The following is a 24,070-nucleotide window of genomic DNA, read 5'->3' on the forward strand; positions in this document are numbered from 1 at the left end:
GCGCCGGAGCCCGGCGGGTCGGGGCTGCAGTGGCCGGGAGCGGCCACTGCACTCCAGCCTGGGCGACGGAGTGAGACTCCAACTCAAAAAAAGAAAAAATGTGATCCCAAATATTAGAGGTGGGGCCTAGTTTGGGTCACGGGGGTGGATCCCTCATGAATGGCTTGGTACTCCCCATCAATTCACTGGAGATCTGGTTGTTAAAAGAGTCTGGAGCCTCCCTCCTCTCTCTCACTTGTCCCTCTCTCTACATGTGACACTCCTACTTCCTCTTCATCTTCTGCCATGAGTAAAAGCTTCCTGAGGCCCTCACCAGAAACTGAACAGATGCTGGTGCCATGCATCTTGTACAGCCTACAGAACCATGAGCCAGATAAGCCTCTTTTCTTAATAAATTATCCAGCCTCAGGCATTCCTTTATGGCAATGCAAAACAGAATAATACAGAGTTTTAATGGATATTTGTATACATACTCTTTACTGACACGTTAATACAGTTGAAGCACTGGAGGTGAAAAAAGCACACAGAGGAAGAAACCTCCAAGCTTGTTCTATTCTTGTTTTTTCCCTTTTTACCAAAATGTAGGAGGCATTTCTATGGGTCTTAAGGTACAGATCAGATTTATGTAAACAGAACAGCAGGATCCAGATCAGTTGTTCTGTGAATAAATGTAAGGGAGGACCTTCCTCGTTTTCTTCTAGAGAAACCCTTGAGCATAAAAAGCCACATTATTTATGAAGAGTTTTCAATTTCTTCCAAAGTCATGTTGATAAGCAAGCACCTACATCAACTTGGTTAATGAACCTACTTTTAAGTAATAAAAATATGAGTGGAAGGAAAATGTCTGGAAGTTTTTCTACCAAACTACTAAGAGTAGTTACCTTGGAATGGAGAAAGAAAAAACAAACAAACAAACAAACAAACAAACACACAGTCTTTGAATGGAGCTTAAGTTTTGTATGTGCTTTAAAATCTCTTCTCCTTTTAAGAGAATTACGATCACACGGCCATCATCTCTACAGAGCTTAGAGTAATAGATTTACAGAGTTTCCAAAAAGGCTATTTCCATAAATAAACAATCTTCCATGTCAACAACTTTTTGTTTCCATTATACCTAAGCTAATATCACTCTTCCTTCTCCTGACTATTAACATTTAGAAACAGGGCCTGTTCTGTTGGATGTGCACTTCTTGGATGAGAATGAGACGATTTATGTTGAATAGGCTTGTGAGCTCTTATCCCTCCTGCCATGGTTCTGGAGACAGCTTTGACAGAAGAGGCTGGGCAGAAACATGGATAAGTACTTGGATACTTAAAGATTCAAGTATGAGTGTCTGGTAAATGCTGCTTTTGATGTTAAGGCTAAAGAGGGGTCAACATTTTCACAGCAGTCTTCTCTTCTGATAAGAAGTCACCTGGTGATTTTTGCATTATGAAATTCAAAGCCTGTGACCTGCCTCTTCTTTCTGGCCTCTTTGCAGCAATTGATGTTGTTGAACTCTGACACTGAAATCCTCACCTCCTGGCTTCTGACACACTCCACTTCCTGGTTCTCCTACCTTGTTTATTGCCTTCTTTTCTACTTATTTTTCTTCTTTTTCCTAAGTGGGGTATACCCCGGGTTCTGTCTCAGGCTTTCTCTTCTCTCTTTACACACTCTCTCTTCTTTCATCGTTCTCTAATCTGTTGGCTTCTGTGGCCATTCTACATGCATGGTAGCAGTGAAAACTGTCATTTGCTAAGTCTCTACACTTTATGAAGCATGTTCTACATGCCATCTCACTGAGCTCACAACACTCCTGTGGGTGATGCAGCTGTTCCTCCATTTTAGAAGAGGGGGCAGAAGCTCAGATAGGTTCCAAGACTCACCCACGATATCCTGGACCACCTAGCAAATAAGTGATAGAGCCAAGGTTTGATGCTTCTGGTTCCAAGGCTCATGCTGTTGCCCCCCAACTGTTCCTCCTAATCCATGGCTTTTACTTCCAGTTTTACGTCTATATCAGTAAGTCTTCTTCCTGACCAGTTTCTTTTCCTAACAAAGACACTTCCTGAAACTGAAGTTTCTCCACCTTTCTCCCAACGACCAACTCAAAATTCAGCGTCTCTGGCTCTTCTTGCTCTCTTCCACCTCTCCTGCTCCTTCCATGTCCCCACCCCTAATCTCATCCATAGCCAAATACCCTCTCTGACTTCCTCTTTGTCCTCTCCAGCCTGCCTGTACATTGCTATTGTCCTTGGCCACACTACTCCTCTAGCCATAACCTTCAGAGGCTTCCCATTGCTATGAAATAACAACCAAATGCCTAACTTCACTACTCAAAAGTTTAGTTTATATTTCCTGTTACACTTTTCAAAGAGCTTCCTTAAAAGTGAACATGTGCCTGGGAAACTGGACAACTAATGATCTCCCGAGTGTCTGATGTCCCACTTTTATGCCTTTGTTCAGGCTGCACCCTCTTAGGACCCCACACTCCCTATCTGTACAAATCGTACCCTGTCTTGTGCATTGCCACCCTATCCACCCCTACATCGATTCCCCTCCGCCTTCTCCCAGTTGGATGTCACTCTACATCTTTAAGCCGTCACAGATTTTCATTTGTACTCCTCTTGGAAAATTTAGCATATTCTGCTATGGGTTTGTTATTCCACCCTCCCTCCCACTAAGCTCTAAGATCCTTGGCAGAGGAGGGACATGTCAGACTCTTCAGTGTATTCCCAGGCATCTTTTAGTCTAAGGGATATGATAGGAGCCCAATAAATATATATTAATTAAACTCACTCAAACTTTGATAAAATATGGCAATGTGGTCTCATTTTAAATATAATACTGTACATGATTTTTCCTCCCAGCAAGCAGAAGCAAAATGTTTCTCCCAAATGAGATCATCAAAAATGAGTAAATAATGACTATGGAGGCATATTGTTAAAATGATTACCTTTCCTTCCTGCTTTAGAAGGGGAAGAAGGAAGAAAGGCTAAAGTAGATAAATAGAAGTAACATTAGGTTCTAGCCACTGTAAAATGAAGAATGCAGAGAAAACAACTTGTAGTCAGATGCAAGTCATTAATAACAAAACATGAAAATGTTGCACTAAAAAATGCAAAGTATATGTAGCTCTCTTGTGACATGTAAATATTGACAGGGAGGTAAACTATTACTACATTAACCAGGTAATGTTCTTTGGTTGCTTCCTGTATTATAGTTTGTCTTCTCAAGTAGATGATAAGCTTACAGAGGGAAGGATATAGAGACACTGTTGCCTAGCTCTCTTGATACTTCATTGGTGCCGACTAAACACTATTCTTAGAACCAAACAGCAAGGAGGCTCATGAGTCCTTTAAGGTCTCTTTCTCAAATAATTTTGAGAAACACATTTTTTGGGACAGTTTTTGAGAGAGAAAATATCCAGTATATACTATGTTTATTTATAATAGCTATGTTTATTCTAAGAATGCAAAAATATATATCAGATGCAATGATATTCACTCAATATATATCTGGATACACTAAAATTATAACTTTGACTTCTCTTTATGTTAGTTTTAATTTTCTGTGAAACAGAAGAATCTTCTAATGATAGATAATCAGACCCTCTGTGCTGCTATTACTGAGAAGTTATAAGCAGTAAGTTATAAGTATGTAGCAGGATCAGTGGAAATCCATCAACAACACTGGTAAATCAATCCAAATTGGTGCTCTCCCATTGGGACTGAATATCATATTCTTCCCAAACACAATTTAATTTCTTAATCTCTTGATTTATGAATATCAAGGAATTTCTTAAAGTATGAATTTTCTGCAAAGGAAAAGTTCCAACTTCAGGAAGTAGGACATCTCAATGACAGAAGGCCTGCGGTCAGAAGGTGACAGACATCACTGTGATGATGCTATTCACTATACAGAGAATCCTTCAGTAGATATCATCTTTGCACTTAACACTTCGATTTGGTTTGAATAACCTAGAAGTCTATTAGGAACCAATCGACAATTTAGCCAGTGTAAAGGTTCTTCAGTGATTGGCCGGCCTACTTAGAAGTTAACAGAAAAAGATCGCTGGAATCTTTAGATTTTGGAAGAAGGCTAGGGAAGAAAAGGTGAAAGCATACACAATGTAATATAGTCAGATGAAAACGCTCTGGTCACTTACCACGATCATTTGAGCCACATAACTTTCAGGTCCAGTGTATTCTGTTGGGTCTTTAACTTTCACCAGGACTATAAAGTACAAATAATGCCACATATTGTGTTCTGACTTAATGTGCTCCTCAAATGAAACAGTTTTATTATCAAACTTGTCCCTCTCAAGTCCTGCAAAAGATAGGAAACACAATATATGTAATCTGTCATTTAACCAGTGCTTATTTCTTTGCATGAAAGCAAAACATAACAATTATTGTGAAAAAATGCTTTCTGTAAGACTGTGCCAATTAAAATATCATGATTAAAAACAACATAGTACATAAGACCTCCAGAAAAGAGCCATTGTTTATAGATTTCTTCCCAACTGACATTTATTTTTTCCCTCCATGGACCCTGGAAATGCACAATCTTATTATAGATGTAAAATTTGCAGATAATTGTAAATACAGCCATATCAAAATTGTCAAATTAAACTGGGCCACAAACCTAAGAAAAAAAGGTAAAAATGATTATGTAAGAAAAGGAATGCTTACTAATCAAGAAAGAAAAAAATGTCATTACTATATAAACTTGGGTTAAAAGAGAGAAGACAACTGAGAGTCATCCCTTCAAAACCACTTGTAACCAGCAAAGGGTACACAAATCTAGACAGCCACCCACACTCTGAGGACAGCAAGGACTTTCACACCCAGCCTTCCAGAGTATTGTGTTTCAGGAATTTGGGGGAGGGGGTGGTTTGTTCAGTTTCCAGGGCACATTTTCAGCTTCTGGAAGGACATTGAAGAAGTAAAGGATCTGGATAGTAAGATTTTTTTATCTCAAAGTTGAAGAATAGATGAAAGAAAATGAATGGAGATGAAGAAAAACATTTATGGAAAAATGAATTTGAATGCCAAGGAGGGTAGGAAGTTGGGATTCAGTTTGGTTTTGTGGTTCAGATACTGAAGAAGAAAGCAGGAAATTGAATTCCAATCCTGGGTACTCTTCCCTAAGAATTTTTTTTCTTAAAGATCATTGAGACATGAGGAAGAACCTTTAAATAATAAGATATAAAGCACAATAAGTTAAGAAATCTGTTCCCAATGAAGGAGTGACTTCCTAACTTACAGTATTGGCTATGTTTATGGAAAATCCCATAAAATTTGACTGGCTGATGGTTATGCCTCATCTTCTTTGATCTATCATCAGCTCAGCATGTCCCAAATAAACTCCAAACCTCTTCCCCAAACGTGTTCCATCCACAGTTCTCTTCTTTTTATTCAAAGGCTGCTCCATTCTCCCAGTTGTTCAAGCCAAAAGTCTAGGAGTCATGCTTAAATCCTCTCTGCCTCCCATATACCATGTCGGATTCATATTATAATGCTTTGGGCCCTATCTTCAAAATATATCCAGAATTTGACCACTTCTCACCACCTTCGCTGTCACACGCTGATCTGAGCCATTGTCGCCTGTTATCTGTAATAGCCTCCCAGGCCTCCTGTTTCACTTTTATGCTCCATGGCCCATGCTCAGCATAGCAACCCAAGAATTGTTTAAAAACGTAACTGAAATGATTCCTTTGCTCTGTTGCTAATCCTGCAGTGGCTCCTCCTCTCCTCAGAATAAAGGTCAAAGTCTGTACAAGGGTCTATAAGCAGGATTACTAGATAAAATATAGAGTTCCCAATTATGTTTGAATTTCAGATACACAGTAAATAACGTGTAGTATAAGCGTGTCCCTTACAAAATTTATTTGCAAAATCCTATGTAGCTTGGTCTCTTGGCCACACTGACCTTACCTCCTACTCTTCTCTCCCTTGCTACCTCCTATGCAATCACACTGGCCTCTTTCCTGCTCCTTGATCATAGATTTCTGTATCAGGGCCTTTGGGCTGGCTGTTTCCTCTGGTCACAAAACTCTTCTCCCTGATATCTCTCTGACTAGCTCATTCACCTTCAAGTTTTCACCTTCTTAATGTGGCTTAACTTGATCACCTTACTTAACACTACAATCGGTCCCTTCCCTTTTGCTGACACTCGATTACTTTTTTCCTTACTTCTCTTTCTCCTATAGTGCTTATCACCTCCTAACAGACTGAATATAGTCATATCAAAGTTGTTGAAGTAAACTGAATCACAACTCTAAGAAAAAGAGGTAAAAATAATTGTGTAAGAAAAAGTCTGCCTGCTAATCAGCATAGAAGAAAGAAATGTTATTTCATCCAGAAACTTGGATAAAAATGTAGTATGTTCATAATTTACTGTACTTGTTCTCCCACTAGAATATAAAAGCCAGCTGGGCAGATACGTTTGTCTCTTTTCCTCATCAGTGGTCCCAATAGCTTAGAACAGTGTCTGGTACATAGTTGGCACTCAATGAAATACTCATTGAAGACATTGAGACTATTTCACTAATAAAATGTTGTTCCACCTGAATGGCTATAATAAAAAAAAAAAACAGATAATAGCAAGTGCTGGTGAGAATGTGGAGAAATTAAAACCCTCACACATTGCTAATAGAAATCTAAAATAGTGCAACCACTTTGGAAAACTGTCTAGTGTTTTCTCAAAAGGTTAAGCACAGAGTTATCATGACTCAGAAAATTCCATTTCTAGGTATATATTCCAGAGAAACAAAATTATATCTTCATACAAAAACTTGCACATGAATGTTCATAGCAATATTATTTCTAATAGTCAAAAGTAGAAACAATCCAAATGTCCATAAACAGATTAGAGGATAAACAAAGTGTAGTACATCTGTATAGTGGAATAATATTCTGCAATAAAAAGGAATGGAGTACTGAAACCTGTTACAACATGAACCTTGAAAACATCAGGCTACATGAAAAAAGCCAGTTGGAAAAGGCCACATATTATGATTACATTTATATGAAATGTCTAAAATAAGCAAATCCATTGAGGCAGAAAGTAGATCAGTGGATGCTCAGAGCTGAGGAAGATGGAAGGCTGGGGAGGGAGTGATGGTTAAAGGGTATGGGGTATTCTTCTGAGGGCAGTAAAAATGTTCTCAAAGTGATTACAGTGATGAATAATTCTGAATATACTAAAAGCAATCGAATTGGACACATTATGAATTGCAAGGTTTTTGAATTATATTGCAATAGAGTTGTTAACAACAAAAAAAGAGAAAATGTTAAAGTCGATAGTCCCAGAATTCAATTCAGACATCTACCAGTTGCAAGGTAATAGAGCTATAAAAATAGTGTTCTTACTATCAACTAATCCAAAATACGGTAGATTAAACAGACAACTTGTGCTCTATTCAGAAGTGGTATAAACTGCCAAAAAAGCATGAAAGAGGGCAAAATGAGTTGTGATTAGGTACATTTTAACAGGTTTCAAAGAAATGTAAAGCTGTAAAAATTCAGCTTTAGAACATAATTATGGCAAACAGAGAAGAGGTGAGTGGTAATAAAAGGTACTTAATTTTTATTGAGCACCTATTGATGCCAACAACTATAAGGATGTCTAAATATGCTCTTATAATTACAATAATCCAATATGACCTTTCAGCATGTGAGGAAATAGATTCAGAATGATTCCATAAATTGTTCAAATCAATACCCCTCGTTAATGGAAGAGTCAGTATTTAAATGAAGATATTTCTGACCCCAAAGCCCATGTTCTTTTGCAACCTGGGCAGAGGCAATGGCATGGTAAAGTTGGAGATGAAAGCACATGATCCGTCTGGGGAATGACAGTTCCCCTGGTGTGGCTGAAAGGTAACATTTGGACATGAAGATGAAATGGTATGTCTGGGACAAACCATGAGGAGCTTCAGATTCAAAGGCAAGGTGTCTGCATCTTATTCTGAAGGTTTCTGAGTGGAGACTAGCATATCCAGAGCTGTACTTAGAGGAAGACTGTGGGATAAGAGACTGAGGGTAGAACCCCTGGGGACCAGGGCAGTGCAGGGGGGAACATAAAAGGGAGGACCTGGTGGCCTTTCATCTCCCTAAGTTCTTGTTCTCAGTGTTATCATACATTCCCATGGTTTTAACCATCATCACGCTGATTATTTCTCAGCCTTCATCCTAAGCGCTGACCTTCCTTCTCACCTTCAGTTTCTATTTCCAGCTGCATACTGGATAAATTCGCCTGGGTAGCTTGTGGGCATGTCAAACTTAACTCATCAAATTTTTGTTTCTTTAGCTCTTCTTCTTCGCCTCAGTTAATGAAGTCCCTATCGACCAGGGAACGTGAGGTCATCCTTAGACTCATGCACTGACAATCCACTCTGAGTATATTTCTTGTAGTCACTCTTTCTCACCATTCTCCACATACACCATGTCCTCTACAAACTCTATGCCTCCATCTACTATCTTTTCTGCCTTCCAAGTGTTCCTTCAAGACTCAGTTCCCCCACTGACTCCCACACATAAAACCAGCTGCTTGATCCTCTGTGCCTGCAACATTTCACTATGGAAATGTGTCTGTTTCCATCTTAGCCTCAACCGTTTTAGTGTCTGATTACCTTTTGTATTACCAGCACCTGGCAGAGGTCTGGAAAACAAAAGGCATTCAACTAAAGTTGACAGAGTATTGAATACATGGATAAGAGAGGTTGAAGAGGCATTTTTGGAGTGAAAATTTGAGAAGGTTTATTGTCCGGTTAGAGAGATAGATTTAGGGAGAAGAAGATATCAATTATGACTGAATTTTCTGACTTGAATGACTGAGTTCATGGCAATATTGCTACAGCAAGATAGCCTTTTCTTGTGATAGGAATTCTGACCTATCATTAAATCCTGTCACCATTTTGTTGTATTGTTATACCTGGTTTATTGACATCTCTTTTCTTCTTTTTTCTTTTTAGAGACAGAGTGTTGCTCTGCTGCCCAGGCTGAAGTGCAGTGGAGTGATCATAGCTCACCGAAGCCTCAACTTTCTGGACTCAAGCAACCCTCCTGCCTCAGCCTCTTCAGGAGTTAGGACAACAGGCATGTGTTACTACACCTGGCTAATTTTATTTTTAATTTTGAAGCAATGGGGTTCTTGCTATTATGCCCAGGCTGGTCTCAAACTCCTGGCCTCAAGCAATCCTCCCGCTTTGGCCTCCTAAAGCACTGGGATTACAAGTGTGAGCCACTGTACTTAGCTGACATCTCCTTCTTACTAAATTTTCAGCCTCTAGTAATTCAATGTTAATAATCAATATGACTACAAGAGATGATTTATTTCAATGCTTATACTGTTTCAGCTCTGTCATCTGCTAATTATCACCCTATCATGACTACCTTCTGGTTAACTAGTAATTGTTTTCTGAGTAATGTTTGACTCATCTGGTCATTGCCATCAAAGCCGGGAAAGTCCTAACTGTCCCCACTCCCGGTCACAGAATGCACCTCCACTTGTCTTACGATGGGTAGCCCTTGGCACACACTTGGTGGCAGTTCTGTCCTACTGTGGAGAGTCTTTCCTTTGTCATTAGGTAATATATCCCTCTTTGGATCACAATTTAACAACTAACTTTAGCAAGAACCACTTCTAGATTTACCATCTGATAGCCTACTAGTACAACCCCCAAATATCTCAACTGGTTAAATCACTCTTATTATTAAGTTCTCATAACATATATCATATCATCTATGTGGTAAGAGTTTCCAGAAATGAGTATATATCTAGATATGCACTACCATAATGCTTCTCACATGTTTCTGCTGAAGGTCCTTTAAGGGAACAGAGCAGAAAATATACACCTTTATGTTACTGTGGTCACAATGATTAGCCTGAGACCAATTTTTAATTTTTATAAAAGGTTCTATTTTATTTTAAATGTTCATGCTATATTTGCTCAAATTTTACAATATTCTTCTACTTGTTCTAAAATAATAATAAAATTTAAATTTATTGTTGGCCATTGCTTTGCTAAGCCATGGTCTGACCATGTCCTTGGCCCCCTCCCCTACCTCGGGGAGGTGAATCTCCTCTGTCTCTCTCTCTCTCTCTTTCTCCCTCTAATTTACTTTCAAAATAAACTATATTTTCCAATCTAAAAAAAAAATTTACTCTTAAGTTGAATTACCTAAATGGCCCCTCAGGTTTTTGAATAAATATGAAGCTTCTGAAAAATAGACAATATTGATCTAACATCTCTTTGTGACTCCTAATGTATTACCCTATGTTCCTGTGGGCATGTACTCCACAGAAACAATACCCTGAATGTGACAAAACTTGGAACAACCTGGAATTAGTGCACCCAGGTTTCTGATCTGCAATATACATCAACTCAGTATTTACTTGCTTTATTTTTCTTTTGCAGTTTACAAACAGTGGTGTAGAGAATATTAATTTGGGGTTGACTTATTGGATAGACATTCATTAAGCAAATATTTACAGATGATATCCAATACATACTATGAAAGCATAAAATGGATAAGACATGGATTGGGTTTTCTTAAAGGAGAGAAATTGGCATTTATTAAGGGCTGACTTTCAGCTTAGCATCGAGCTAGGGATTTTTATATCCACGATTTCATTTACACTCACCACAACCCCAAAACATGGCATTATAGTCCTCACTTTCCAGATGAAGAAACAAGAGCAACGGAGGGTAAGACACTTGGCCAAGATCACAGAGCCAGAATATGGAACCAGTGTGGACCTATGTCTATTTGCCTAAAAAGTTCATACACTTCTTACAATATGAGAGTGCATAGCATCCAGCAGAGGTGCTATCAAAATATATACACAGACCTAAGTGTGATGGGAGGAATTTAGGAGTACATGTGTTTGCTTCTGGCTAGTGAGATCAGAGAAGTCTTCTGGAATAATAGCACTAGAGCTGAGCCTCAGAGAAAGGGCAGGAGTTCAACAGCTTAGGAGTTAGGACATGCCAAACAAAATGTCCTCCCACAACTGAGAACACCAGGAAAGTCTGGGAAGTTAAAGGTGAGTAATGTATGTGACCGAAACTGGAGCTATAAATGAGAAAACAGTGGGGAAAAGGTAGACAAACAAAGAAGGGGTCAGATTGTGGGTACCTTACATGCCAGGAAAATTAGAGAGTTTTCAAGTTTTACACTGCAATGTCATGAATAGCTTTTGGTGTAAGGAAATGATTAATTCCAAGTGGAAAAAATAGTCTGGCAGCACTGAGCAGGTCATTTGGGGGTGTGAGCCAGGACAAGCCTGAAAAACCAAGGTGTGGCTGGGGGAATATGTGAAAGGATGTGAGATTGTGCAGGCAGATTCATTAGTGCATGGCAGCTAGTGCACCTGGAAGAGGAAACAGGAGATGCTAAAAATGATGGTGCAACTCCCAGCATAGATAACTAAAGGCACAGTAAGATATTGTTGATAGCAATATGGGTGCCAGAAGAAGGAGATGGGTTAGAGGAAGTGAATGGAAAGGGCCAACACATTGGCTTTAGACATGGTGAATGTGGCTGCCAGGAAGACACCCCTGTCAAACTGTCCAGTAAACAACTGAACACAGAGGAAAAAAACCTGGGGAGAGGCTGGAGCTGAGGATGCATATTTGGCAATGATCTGTATAAAAGGGATGTCAAAGAGGAGGACCAAGGTTAAAATCAAATCCTCCTACACCTACAGGTTTTGGAAGAAGAAATAGGACCCTGTGATGAAATCAGAGAAAAATCAAGCAGAGAGAGAAGAAAAGATCAGCAGGAAGTTAACAGTGATATTTGAGAAGAACATTTCAACTTGTTGATGAGGGTTATTGTGATATTTTAAGGAATTTGTAGGTTGCATGCTTTTTCATAAATGTGAAAAGCCAAAGAGAATTTTGACAGCAAGGAGAAAGTTCCAAGGAGCAGGAATCATGGTTGAAGGGCTTATTTCATTGTTGTTAGAATACAGGTGACAGTATCATGTCTTAGAAGGAGGCTCCCATGTCTCTGGTCCATTCTTCCAAAGAGCACTTTTTTCAGAAGTAATGCATCAATGTGATAGTTATTATGATCATGAAGAGAAGGACTTAGAAAAAGCACTGTAAAAGAAAGACCACAGGACACACAGAAAGGTTACCAAGGACAGCATTATTTTTCCTTTGAGGGATTCACCCTTCCACACAATCACCTTGTCCCATAATATTATACCCCTCAACCTGGACTTGTCTCTAGGCTCAATTGTCCTTGAATTAGAACCTAACTATGACTGTCATTTTAGGAGAACTATATAGCTGAGTGGACTTTTGAGTTAGGTAGTCCTGGATTCAAACCCTGGCTCTACTGCTTACTGATTGGACATTGACAGGATCTGAAATCCTGTTTTCATATCTCTAAAGGGGTAGTAACATACATAATGACAGTATTTGTTTTTCAGAATAAAATGAAAAGAAAATACCTAAATAAAAAGCCAGACATGTGTAAGTATTCAATGAATAATCATTTAAAAAATTTTTCATGATGATGATCTTGATGATGATGTTGTTGAGAGAGGGGACAGAGCTTCAGATGAGGTAACACAGGTAAAGAGAGGATCACCCTTTAAAGGCTCTTCTGTTGAGAAGAGATAGGAAGGAAGGAAGCACACACACATACACACACACATTTATTGTGAAGTAATGGAAATGGTGATAGCTTTCCCGTAGAGAAAAGAAAAATTAGAAAAGAATAGACAGGGTGCGAACTACTTTTTCTAACAGGTAGTAGACATATTTGTCTTCTAAGGTTGAAGGAGTGTCTTCTCAGCCTCTTCCCCAAAACTTTGAATTGTATGACATCTTCCTTAGTTACGTTGCAATCTTGCCTTCCCTGTCTAATCCAGACATAAAAAGAGAAGGCTCTTCCTTCTGTCTCAATTTCCTTCTAGCAAATCCCTACTTAACACTATGCAATCTGCTCTACCTAAAGTCACCAACGCTTCCTAAATGAGAACTCTGAAGGCTCTTTCAGTTCATGTTATCGGCCTTCTCTGCTTTGATGGAGTTGATAATTAATTCCTTTCTTCCCAAGGCTGTTTTCTCCCCCTCATTTTCACATGCCACACATTCCTGATTCTCCTCACATCATTCTGACTCGTGCTTTAGCTTTTTGGTGTGAGCTCCTCTTTTTCTCCTAACTCTTTAAAGCTGGTGTTCTCCACTTCGACTCTGTCTGCTACTCTTCTCGTTCAGATGCCCTCCTCCACACTCCAGATTTTACTACCACATATAAGCTGAGGATTCCCCAGTTACTGTTTCCAGCGAAGACTCATTCTCTGAGGCTGAGACTCATGTACTGACGGATGCTAGATGTATCCTAATGCAATGTTCAGTACACACCTCAATTTCAGTATTCTCAAAGTTAAATTCAGCATATTCCTACCTAAAATTATTTATTCCAGCTGTTCTCAAACTCAGCCCACTATTGGCATTACCATCCACTCAGGCATCCAAGCTATCTTTCATATCCATTCCTAACCATCAAAATTTAAAAAATTCTATCTCCTAAATATTTCTTGACTCTGCTTCCTACCCTTAGTACTACCACCATGAAATTTCTTGGAATAAGCTTTTATTATCTTTCACATGGACTGTGGCAATAACCTCCACTTTTGCTATGCTGCCTCCAGTACTGTCCCCCTGAAAACCAACTTCCTATAGCTGTCACAGTACTCTAAAACAATTAGACCCTGAACTCATCTCCTTAAAATTCTATAATGACTCAACGTTCTCTATTAGTCTATAGGGTAAAGCCCAATCTGTCTAACCAAAAAAGGCCACACATGATCTGGCCAACCTCTACTCTTGCCAAGTCTTGCTCTGAACTTCACAGTCAGCAATGCTGAGCTGCTTAGAATAAGTGAAGACACTCATCATCCTGTTCCTTCCCTCCATGCCTTTGCTTACCCAGGCCATTCTACTTCTCTCCGCTTTGATCTGGTGAATTTCCTTTTGCTGTTTACCATCAGGTCAGTCACTATCTCTTCTAAAAAGCTTTATGACTCTTCTGCATTCTCTATGCCAATCTGGAGAGGTATCCCTCCTCTGGGTACCTGCAGCTACTTGTGAACTTCTCAATCATTTCTCTTAACATGCAAGATAACTATACTATTTATTGTGCTTGTATCCCACAATAGATTGTGAATCTCCTGAAACAGGGCATATCTAATTTATATGTTTCCCTGGAATATAGCATTTATTACACATTATTACCCAGTGCACCTTAGATTATTGGAGGAATGTTGAGAAAGCTTGGAAGAGCCACTGAGGGGAGCGAGGTAGTCAACAAATGTTTGAACCAAGGAGAGAATGAAATTTATTAAGGGCCCAATTTAAGTTATACAGAGTAACATTATAGTGAAGACCTTATGTTTCCTTTGGGACTTCTACCAGAAGATTCTTTAGCCTAAGTGGAAAAATGGAGGGAGAGTGTAACCTACAGTTGGTTATCATCCAATGAGGAGAATTCATTCTAGTGTGACAAGAGACCATCTACAGAGACAACTGAAGTTGGAAATGGCTGATGGATATAGTGAAGAAGGCAGAGCCAAAGAGATGGTGAGGCAAAGAGAAGGTTGGGTGGACTTGAGAGAGAGGATGATGGGAGAATGGAAGGAGAATGGGGTGTGTGTGTATGTGTGTGGGTGTGAGAGGGAGATAGAGAGACAGAGACAGAGAGAGATAGAAAAAAAAATGAGAAACAGAAAGACAAAGAGAGACAAAGAAAGACAAAGAGAGATAGTTTAGAGAGAAGGCACGATTCAGAATCCAAAACACAGTGATGTCAGTGAGTCGAATTTTAAACTGCTGGAAAATCATCTTTGGATTCATATTCTAACAAAATAAAATAAATATCATTTTGTCATTTAATAAATATGTGATTGTGATTAAAAACCTGCTTGCCAGTTGGTGAAACCTTCTGGCATTTTGCATCACATTCTATAGTCAGAGGATCATATAAATTGCAGAAATAATGACAGGAGAGCTTTGGGATAGAATTCCTCCATCTATTTCTGGAAGCAGAGAATTCCAGTCTAATGCTCAGTTACATAATTTGAGTTTTATCCAGCCTTCATTTTGAAATAATTTTTTCTAGAGCATGACAAATAAAAATCACTTTAGCCCCTCTTTCCTAAAACAGTTTGTTTATCCATTATTTTAGCATCTGGAGTACACTTACCACAGATGAAACAGGTTGTCTTTAGAATTTCTTCTTTTTTCTGTTTTTCACTTCTGAGATCAGCAAAGGTATCAATGATAACACCAAAAATCAAGTTAAGAACGATAATGATAACAATGAAATAGAAAAGAAGGTCATAAACCACTCGGGCAGCAAACAAGGGCTCCTAAAACAAAAATAAAATTAAAAAAATATATATATAATACATATATACTTTCAAGCTATGTTGACTGGACACATTGTCTAGCATAGAGGATATATTTAATAAATGTTTGTTAAATGAATATAAATAATATCTCCAGTTGGAAAAATAAGACCCACTCACTTTCTCTCTTTATTTTCTTTCAAGTGTTGTAAGAAAAACTTCCTAGCTTGTTCCCAGAACCCCTTCCATTTCTCTAGGACTGACACATTTTCTTCCCCCTGCAATGGTTTAGAACCACTTTATTATGTAATTCTGCTAAATGCATTTTGATGCAGTGGTCCCCTATCCCAGACATTATGGAGAAGGTAATAAAACGACAATTCCAAAGGTCAGCGATTAGGGAGCTGAGGAGAACCCAATGATTTGTCAATTTCTGGAGTAGGCTTTATTCTTGGCCTTACAGGGTCAAGTATTTGGAGCTCACGCTTATTTCTACCTAATAAGCAGTATTAAAATACACATTAGAGACCATGTAATGCAGTTGTTTAATAAATGAGGGACTTGAGGTTAAGAGGTTAGATGACTTGACAACTATGATACAATGGGCCTGAGCAGAGCTAAGCTTTTTCGGGCTCCCAGACTGGCACTTGAGATGTTTCAACTAGTGAGAAATTCTTCCACTTGGTCATTTTAATATATGAAATCTTGTTGGAATTTGTTCCAAGTTTATATTCATCATGGATATTAATGGAAGTCCTTCCTATGTAGAAGCAAAGAGTAAATCTTTATGCCTGAGAAGCCTGATAGACAAAAGGCAGCCTAGTTTCTGTTATTAATGTAACAATCAACTCCTCTATAAAGTTCGCAGCCATGATTTCATTGCCGTAATGCAATACACAGATAAACTTGGAAATACTTCATGACCCTACTAACATACATAGATTTTTTTAGTACATTAGCTATTTCTATGTAATCCTAGTATACAATGAACGGGTTTTAATGGCCTCTGTTATACTTTTAAAGCAAATGATACAATATATTACACTGAAAACCAAAACCATATTGTAAATGCTGTAAAGACAGATTTTTAAAAAATTATGTGCTTCTAAAAAAAATACTTTTCCTCCAGCTTACATCTTTTGATGGCCTTCTCAGCACATCCCCCACGCCGCCACCGTTCCTTAGGCCTTGGTTCAACACGGTGACGATGCACATAAGGAGAGTGTCACACGTCCTTTCAATTCCATCCTCATACTCTTCATCAGCTACAAAAACACGTAAGTTAAACATTGTAGTAGACTTACATTTAAAAATATACCATTACCTCCTTCCAAAGATCTATTTCTCATCTTGCCACAATATAGTTATTTGAAGTCATTGAAGTCATGTGTCATTTGCTCATGTGTGGCAGTATATGATGGACGCACACTGGGAAAGTGACATATATAATGCCCTGAATTTTTTTTTCTTCTGTAGGAGAAAAGGGACAAGATGTAAAGGAACAAGATATAAGAAGGCTAATACTGATTGTGCTCATTGCGGTGGGAAGAGATTGTGATGAAACCTCCAGAAAACACAGCCACAGTCCCCAGGAGGTATAAGGACTGCAGAGGAAACAGTGTGGATAAGGAAGTGTGAGGGGCCTGGCTTCAGATTCTGCTCTGTTTCAGGACTGGAGACTTGGGCAAGTGACTGAACCTCAGTATTCTTATCTGTAAAACAGGGAAGCCTGTTTCAGGGTTAAACCCTTCATAGGTTGTTAAGATTTATGTTTAAAGTATGCAAAACACTTTGACAAAGTTTGGCATACAGTAGGTGCTCAAATATTGGGGCAGATAGTAGTATTTCATTATTGCTATTGTGTCTAAGTTTTCTTAAGGAACAACTTGGAGTTATTGATAAGAAGTACAATGTAGTTATGTGAGGAAAGCTACTTAGGGAGAGGAGGGAGAGAGAAAAAGATATAATGTGATAGAATAATCTCTGGTCTTATTTTGCCTAGAGGTATAGTTATCCAACTTGAAACACAATTTCTTAGTATCTAAAATAGTGAAAAATGCATACAAAGTCAGATATTAGAATCAGGAATTCCTAGCATTGGCAAATGAATGGAAATGTATTTTTGTTGTCACAAGGTTAACAAAACCACAGGGGAGTTCAATTTGGGGATGGCGCAGCCACAGTATGCACGTCAAGTCACAAGCACAAAAACAACAAGAAAAATTCATTCCAACTTCGTCTACGTGCTCCATGACCAACAGTGTGTTTTGTACTTTGTTATGAAAAGGCTAATTTTCCTCTTCTGAGTTGACTTTATTTTAGCATCCTTTGGATGAGCGCACCGATATTTTTACTTTACTTGGAACTGTTCTTTTTAAAGACCTGCTGGGATACATCTTGAGAAGAGGGCCCAAGTCACAGAAGAGCAAGCACAAATACAGCATCAAAGGCATCAGCAGAATCTGGGCTCTGTCACTTACCTTAGTGCTGAGCTCAAGGCACATTCTGATTTAGAAAGTAGGAGAAATAAACTTCTTTTGAAGGAGGGAGAAACAGGGAAAAGGTAGGGCCTGTAATGGGAGTAGTTAGAGCAGCAGTGTAGACAAGGAAGCCAGACAAAGAGTTGTGGGAGCTCGGTCTGGAATGTGCTAGTGAGGTCCTGACACACGGTGGTAGATGCTAACATAACGGCTGACGAGGATGAGAAGAAAGGGAGTCAGAAACGTGTAAGAGACTGAAAGGAACTTTTTAAAGAGAAAAATCATTTTCCAATAATGAGGTCCTACGGAGTATGTCTACATGCTACTCTGCCACAGTTAGACTTCCCATCACACTCTTCTATCCAGTGGTACAATCTGCAGTCATTCATTCATCCAGCAACTACTCAATCATGTCACAACAAATGTTTACTAAAGACTTACGGAGTGCAGATTAATCAGTACATAAAAGCTATGGAAATGTGCTATCTCTCTACAAGAACTTGGAATTGAGAGCATTTGTTCTCTAAGAAGTGAGCTAGTAAAATAAATATGAAAGTTATGTGATTAGTCATTGTTAAATAAAATAGACTGGATGCAAATATATGATGAGACAATTGGCTTTCTGTATGGCATGTAAACAGAGGGAGAACATCCCAGTCAGACCAATGCCAGCAATGCCAGCAAACGGTCTAGTCACTCTGCTCAATGATAATATCTACACAGGCCTATTGGTTTTATATAGGTGCCTCTTGGAGTTTTGTTCATAAGGTTCTACCTCTGCGAGATGCCTACTCTCTCCATATGTTAAGCCAAGTTCCCAAGCATTCAGCCTGAGTCAGGCTCTGAGTCATGGTAGAGTCACCTAGGTACATGACACCTTGAGGTTACCTGTGTTACCAGTCGGCCTTCTGCACCAACAGCCACTGGGCTAGAAATACAGGTGATAAAGATTAGTGTCCCATCCCAGGAAAACTTAAGGTCCCCAGGAAAGGCAGGCTAGCAGATGAACAAGGGCAGTGCAGCCTCACAGGGTGTTGTGGACACATCAGAGATGGACAACTCACGAACTGGGGCATCAAGTATTCTGAAAGAGGTAACGCCTGAGTTGGGTCTTGAAAGAGGGGCACCTTTGCCTAGTAAAATCAATAAATGAAGACATTCTGAGCAGATAAAATGGGATAAACAAAGGGAAACAGACAAGAAGGCATATGGGGATGCCTAGGGAACTGTAGGAAGATGGGAATGACTGGGTCTTTAGTAAATGACAAGGAATATGAGAAATGTTGGGAAAAGATACTGGGATAATGGATCATGTAGAGACTCAAATATCAAGCTGAAGAGTGTAAACTTTATCCTGAAGTTATGGGGAGCCACTGGAAAGATTTCAACAAGGGCAAGGTGGATGGCTTCGCATTTAGTTGGTGAAATAATATGAGATAAAACACATACAAGACAGCTTTCCATGTGATAAAAGACATAGAAGTGAAAGTCAGTTATGGTGGTATGCATGTGTGGTCCCAGCTACTTGGGAGGCTATGGCAGTAGGATTACTTGAGCTCAGGAGTTGGAGGCTGTAGTGAGCTATAATCGCATCACTTTGCACACTGCACTCCAGCCTAGGCAAGAGTGGTCTCTTAAAAAGAAAAAAAAAAGGTGCAGAAGTGATGCAAAGAGATTAGAATAAGGGGAGAAGCTTTAAGTGGATAATTAGACGGAAGTCACTCTAATTAATTTAGACTCTGAGTTTGCCTTAACTAGTCAATGGACTATGACTCAATTAGAGAGGCATTTCACACGACATGGGCAGATAGCCCCAAGGAAGAAAATATATGCTTATTTGATGAACAGCATATAAACCAGTAAGTACAGATGAGAGGCGTGGAAGCTGGAGCTGAAGCGATAACCCGGGAGCTCTCTGTGAAGCCGTGGGAGTTTGGGTTTTATTGGGTCGGTAATGGAGCATCATGCCAAGCCTGAGTTGGGGGTAGGGGAGGAAATATTCAAGGCAATGAACGCTGACAAGTAGTCTAGTGGTGATATATGCGGTGAACTGAAGAGGAGAGAATGACTGGAGGAAGGGCCACTTAAGAGGCAGCTGCAATAATTCAGGTATGATGTGCTCTGAGCCTCAACTAGAGCAATGGCAGAGGGGAGACAGAGGAGTAGTAAAGGGAAGCTGATGTGGTAGGCAGCACGGAGTAGGCAGCATCCAATACCACTCTGAGGCTTTCCAGTCGGGGGTGACTTAGGAGGAGGATGGTCCCATTAGACCAAAGAAACAGACAATTAAGAGGGAGGAAATGGTTGGAGAGTGTTTTGATGAAGACAAGGAAAGCATCTTGGATCTTTGTATGTTTATAGGATGAGAAGACAAGAAAACATTTTTTAAAAGAGAGTGGGAGAATATGTGAATATTAAGGAAGACAATAATTTAAAGATGGAAAGGGTATCAAAACTGTCAAAATTACAGACAGGTCACAGACAATGAGAAGCAAGGAAAGGACTCTGGACTCAATAATTAGGTCATCAGGAAACAGTAGGAAGAAGGCAAACAGGAAGGAAAAGGCAGTCGAAATAGAAATTAAAGGAGAGCACATAGATCAATCGTTTTATAGAACAAAAATGGTACTGAAAGAAAAAAGGGTGGGACTTGATAGGATATGAGTTCGAGAGACTAACAGAACCCAGAGGGAGGCTGAATAAGGACCTAAGAGTGTGTGTAAGAAGATAGAGAACAGACAGTGGTAGAAAGGAAAAGACTTCAGAGGCAGGAATAATGGTCCAGCTGATGGTGGCCAGGGGGCAATGATAAAAACAGAGGTAGTTATAAAAGAAGGCAGAGAACATGTTGTTTACACGCAAAAGGAAAGAATTAGTGAAAACAGACTTTAGTGTGGAGATACTTAAAAGAACTAGAGATATACAGGTAAATAACTTAGAACAATACTTGGCTTGTAGTTAGAACTCAGTGAATTCTAGTTACCATAACTATCATTATTACTGAGATATGGCTGTTTAATCTTATGAAAAGTTATAGCTTTAAAATAATCTACAAATTCTATACTTAAATGATTTGATGTTAAATTATTCTCATTTTCACTTGACTAATTAGTAAAATATTTTTTCTTAATTTATAGTACAAATAAAATGCTTCATATGAGGAAAGGAATAAAAACATATTTCACTGGCTGTGAAACAATTCCCCCAATCTGAGGTGATAGTCTATAATTTTTAAAAATACTGATCATGTTTGAATAAGAGTATTTTATAATGCCACTTTTTCTGTTTTAATGAAGTTATTCAGTGTTTTCCTATGCCTTCTTAGAAAGCAGTAGCTTCTCGTTGAGATACATCTGAAAGTCTGAGTACCACTTAAAACCTCTTATTTGTTAGTTGCAAGCTTTTGTTAGAATTAATTAATTATTAAAATGCTGGTTTTAACATTTTTAACTAGAAAAAAAATTTAAAACACTGGGTACCCAGCAGGAAACCAAAATATAGACTCCATTAAGGCTGACTCTCTGATATTGATATTTATCAATATTTTTTATTAAAACACCAAAACATATTAGATTTGAATTATTCATAAATGTTGCACATTTTCCTTTTTTTCTGTACGTTAAAATTATTTTTACTTATAAAATAATCACAATTAAATTTTGTACCTTGCCTCAAAAAGACCTTGCTTTCCTAGGAGAGTTAGTTTTTTTCTTTTTTTAAGTGAATATTTTTATTCATCAGGGAGATCTACAGCAAATGAAATATAAGGAAGGTTTTCTTTTTTTCTTTTCTTTTTTTAACCACAGTTGGTTGCCAGTTACCATGCGAATTTTCTGCTGCTGGGACAATGACCTTACCTGCATCCACAGGAGCCTTCCGAGGGAGCTGGCGTTCTGCCTCCAATCACGGTGAGCCTTGTTATTAAGCTACTGTGTATGTCTGGGCCTTTTGTAATGTGGACCTGCTGTCCACAAGTTAGCAAACTAAGGCCATCACAAATGGATACTAGGGCTTGCAAGTTAGAATTTAATCCTGGACTTAGATATAGAAAAGCTATTTTTAAATTTAAGTGACACATGCTGCCCGGCAAACATCAGGTTCTAGCTTCCACTCTACTTTTGCGGTTAACAACATGCAGCCAAAATCTTAAAAGATGGTAAAGGCTAGAAGATCAAATCCATGGAATTTTCAATCAGATGAATTTTATCACTAATAATGATAAATGCAAAAAAGTATGGAAGAAAGAGTAGATTAAAACCACCATTCCTGTATTGTTATTACAGATGTAGAAATAATCCCTAATTGTAAAAAGCTATTGCCACCACCTCGGGCTCCCAGTTGTGTCTCTAACATACCTCTGGGCTGAACCTCCTCCCAGCTCCAGCTGGGGTCCTTGCTTTCCTCCCTGCCCTGACAGCTTTCCTTGCAAAATCATCATAGCCCTTTGCTCTAACTCCTAGCTCTGTTGCAGTCTAAAAAGAAGGAGACTTTGCTTCAATGCACTGGGGAGGAAGAACCATCCCCATTAGCCCATAGAGAAAGGCGAAACGATGTTCTTTGTGTAAAATAGTAGGTAAATAGCTTATAAAGGTTTTCATGGGAACACCTTTATAAGAGCTTGTATTCAGAGTTATAAACCAATATGCAAACAGAACAGAGTTTCTCAGGCTTAACACTATTAACCTGCTGGGCTGGATGGTTCTTTGTTGTGAGTTGTCCTGTGCCAGATAGGATGTTCAGTAACACCCCTGGCCTTCATGTACTAGATGCCAGTAGTATCCTTATCCCAGTTGTGGCAACCAGACATGTCTCCAGACATCGTGAAATGTCTCTGAAGGGTACGAGGAGGGGAAAAACAACTGCAGTTGATAAATATGTAACAGAGGATATCTATATTCAAGAAATTGGCTTTAGTAGACAATCTACCCAAACATACTCAGTGAAAGGTAATATGAGAAGTAGAGTTTTCACTATCTATAAATTTTGGTTAGGGAAGAAGCAACTTATAGAGAGTAATCCTTTAACTAAGAAGTTATAAAACAGATGGCTGGAGCACAGGCTTTGAAATCACTTGATTTATGTTGTGTTATCAGCTGTGTGATCTTGGCAACTTACTTAAGTCTCTGACCCTCACTGTTGTCATCTAAAATGCAAGGACAATTAACAGTATCTCTCTGTCTCACAGGGTTGTTGTGATGATTAAGTGACAAAATGTGCTCAGTATAGTACTTGAAACAAGCAGGCCTTCTTCAGGTCCATGAGCATGTCTCAAGTCTTCTACTCCAGGATGTTCCCTGTGCTCAGAACACAATGCTTCTTCCTCTTGGCCTGACTGGCTCCTTCTCATCTCCAAGACTCAATTTGGATAATTTCTCTTAGAAAGGTCTCTGTCTAATTTATCTACAGCCAGGCTGTCTTCAGAATATAAATCATAGCACTCTTTGTAATATTCTTATGCTTCCCCCTACTATTTCATAAGTTCCATAAAGACCAGAATCATGTTTACTTATTCAACATTGTGTCCTGAATACCTAGCACAGTGACTGACCCAGAGTAAGGGCAATAAATATTACTATATGAATAAAGAAATAAACAGGGTTTTTATCATCATCATCATCATCATCATCATCATCAAGATTTGTACTGAATGAACTTAACTACTCTTCTGTTTTATAAAAATGTTCTTTTGTAAAGAAACATAAGATCACTATGTAGTAGAATTAGTAAGAATGTGTGAAATTATTACAACAGAATATCTAGTTGAGTATTAACAACCATGCCTTGGAAATTGTAAAAAACCTAGCATTTATAGAACTGCACAGGGCTGGGGAGCCAACCGTTCCAGGTGATGTTCACACTATGTATGACTGGATCTTCTAGAAGAGTGGGCTCTGGAAGTTTTCTCCGTGCCTTGGGAACTCCTGGTTACCATGCAGTAGTGAGAATCAATAACTCAGAAACAACTCTGGACCCATTGGGTGGACCCTCTTTGTAGACTCTGGAAGAAGGAACACTAGCTTTGTTGCTGGTTCACAAGCAAAGCAATATATCATTCTTGAAATGAAACCACAGTTTAAGTACATTTCCTTTAATAAGCCGGGCTTGGTGGCTCAGCCTGTAATCCCGCACTTTGGGAGGCCGAGGTGAGTGGATTGCCTGAGCCCGCGGGTTTGGGACCTGCCTGGGCAACTTGGCAAGACCTCATCTCTACAATAAATCAAAAAATTAGCCG

The 24,070-nt window shown here is 38.9% G+C and overlaps 1 protein-coding gene across 1 annotated transcript in view; it reads right to left on the minus strand.

Moving 5' to 3' along the window:
• Window positions 1-24,070, minus strand: part of ITPR2 (inositol 1,4,5-trisphosphate receptor type 2) — a 496,128-nt gene that overhangs the window by 43,041 nt on the left and 429,017 nt on the right. Inside the window, exons 53-55 of the mRNA XM_008058785.2 lie at window positions 16,493-16,623; window positions 15,214-15,379; window positions 4,152-4,312 (exon numbers count right to left, since the gene is read on the minus strand). Of these exons, the coding sequence (XP_008056976.1) occupies window positions 4,152-4,312; window positions 15,214-15,379; window positions 16,493-16,623 (458 nt within the window). The remainder of the gene's footprint in view (window positions 1-4,151; window positions 4,313-15,213; window positions 15,380-16,492; window positions 16,624-24,070) is intronic.

The sequence above is a fragment of the Carlito syrichta genome, unplaced genomic scaffold, assembly GCF_000164805.1.
Source record: "Carlito syrichta isolate Samal-C Ts95f unplaced genomic scaffold, Tarsius_syrichta-2.0.1 Scaffold303626, whole genome shotgun sequence".
NCBI classification, from domain to species: Eukaryota; Metazoa; Chordata; class Mammalia; order Primates; family Tarsiidae; genus Carlito; species Carlito syrichta.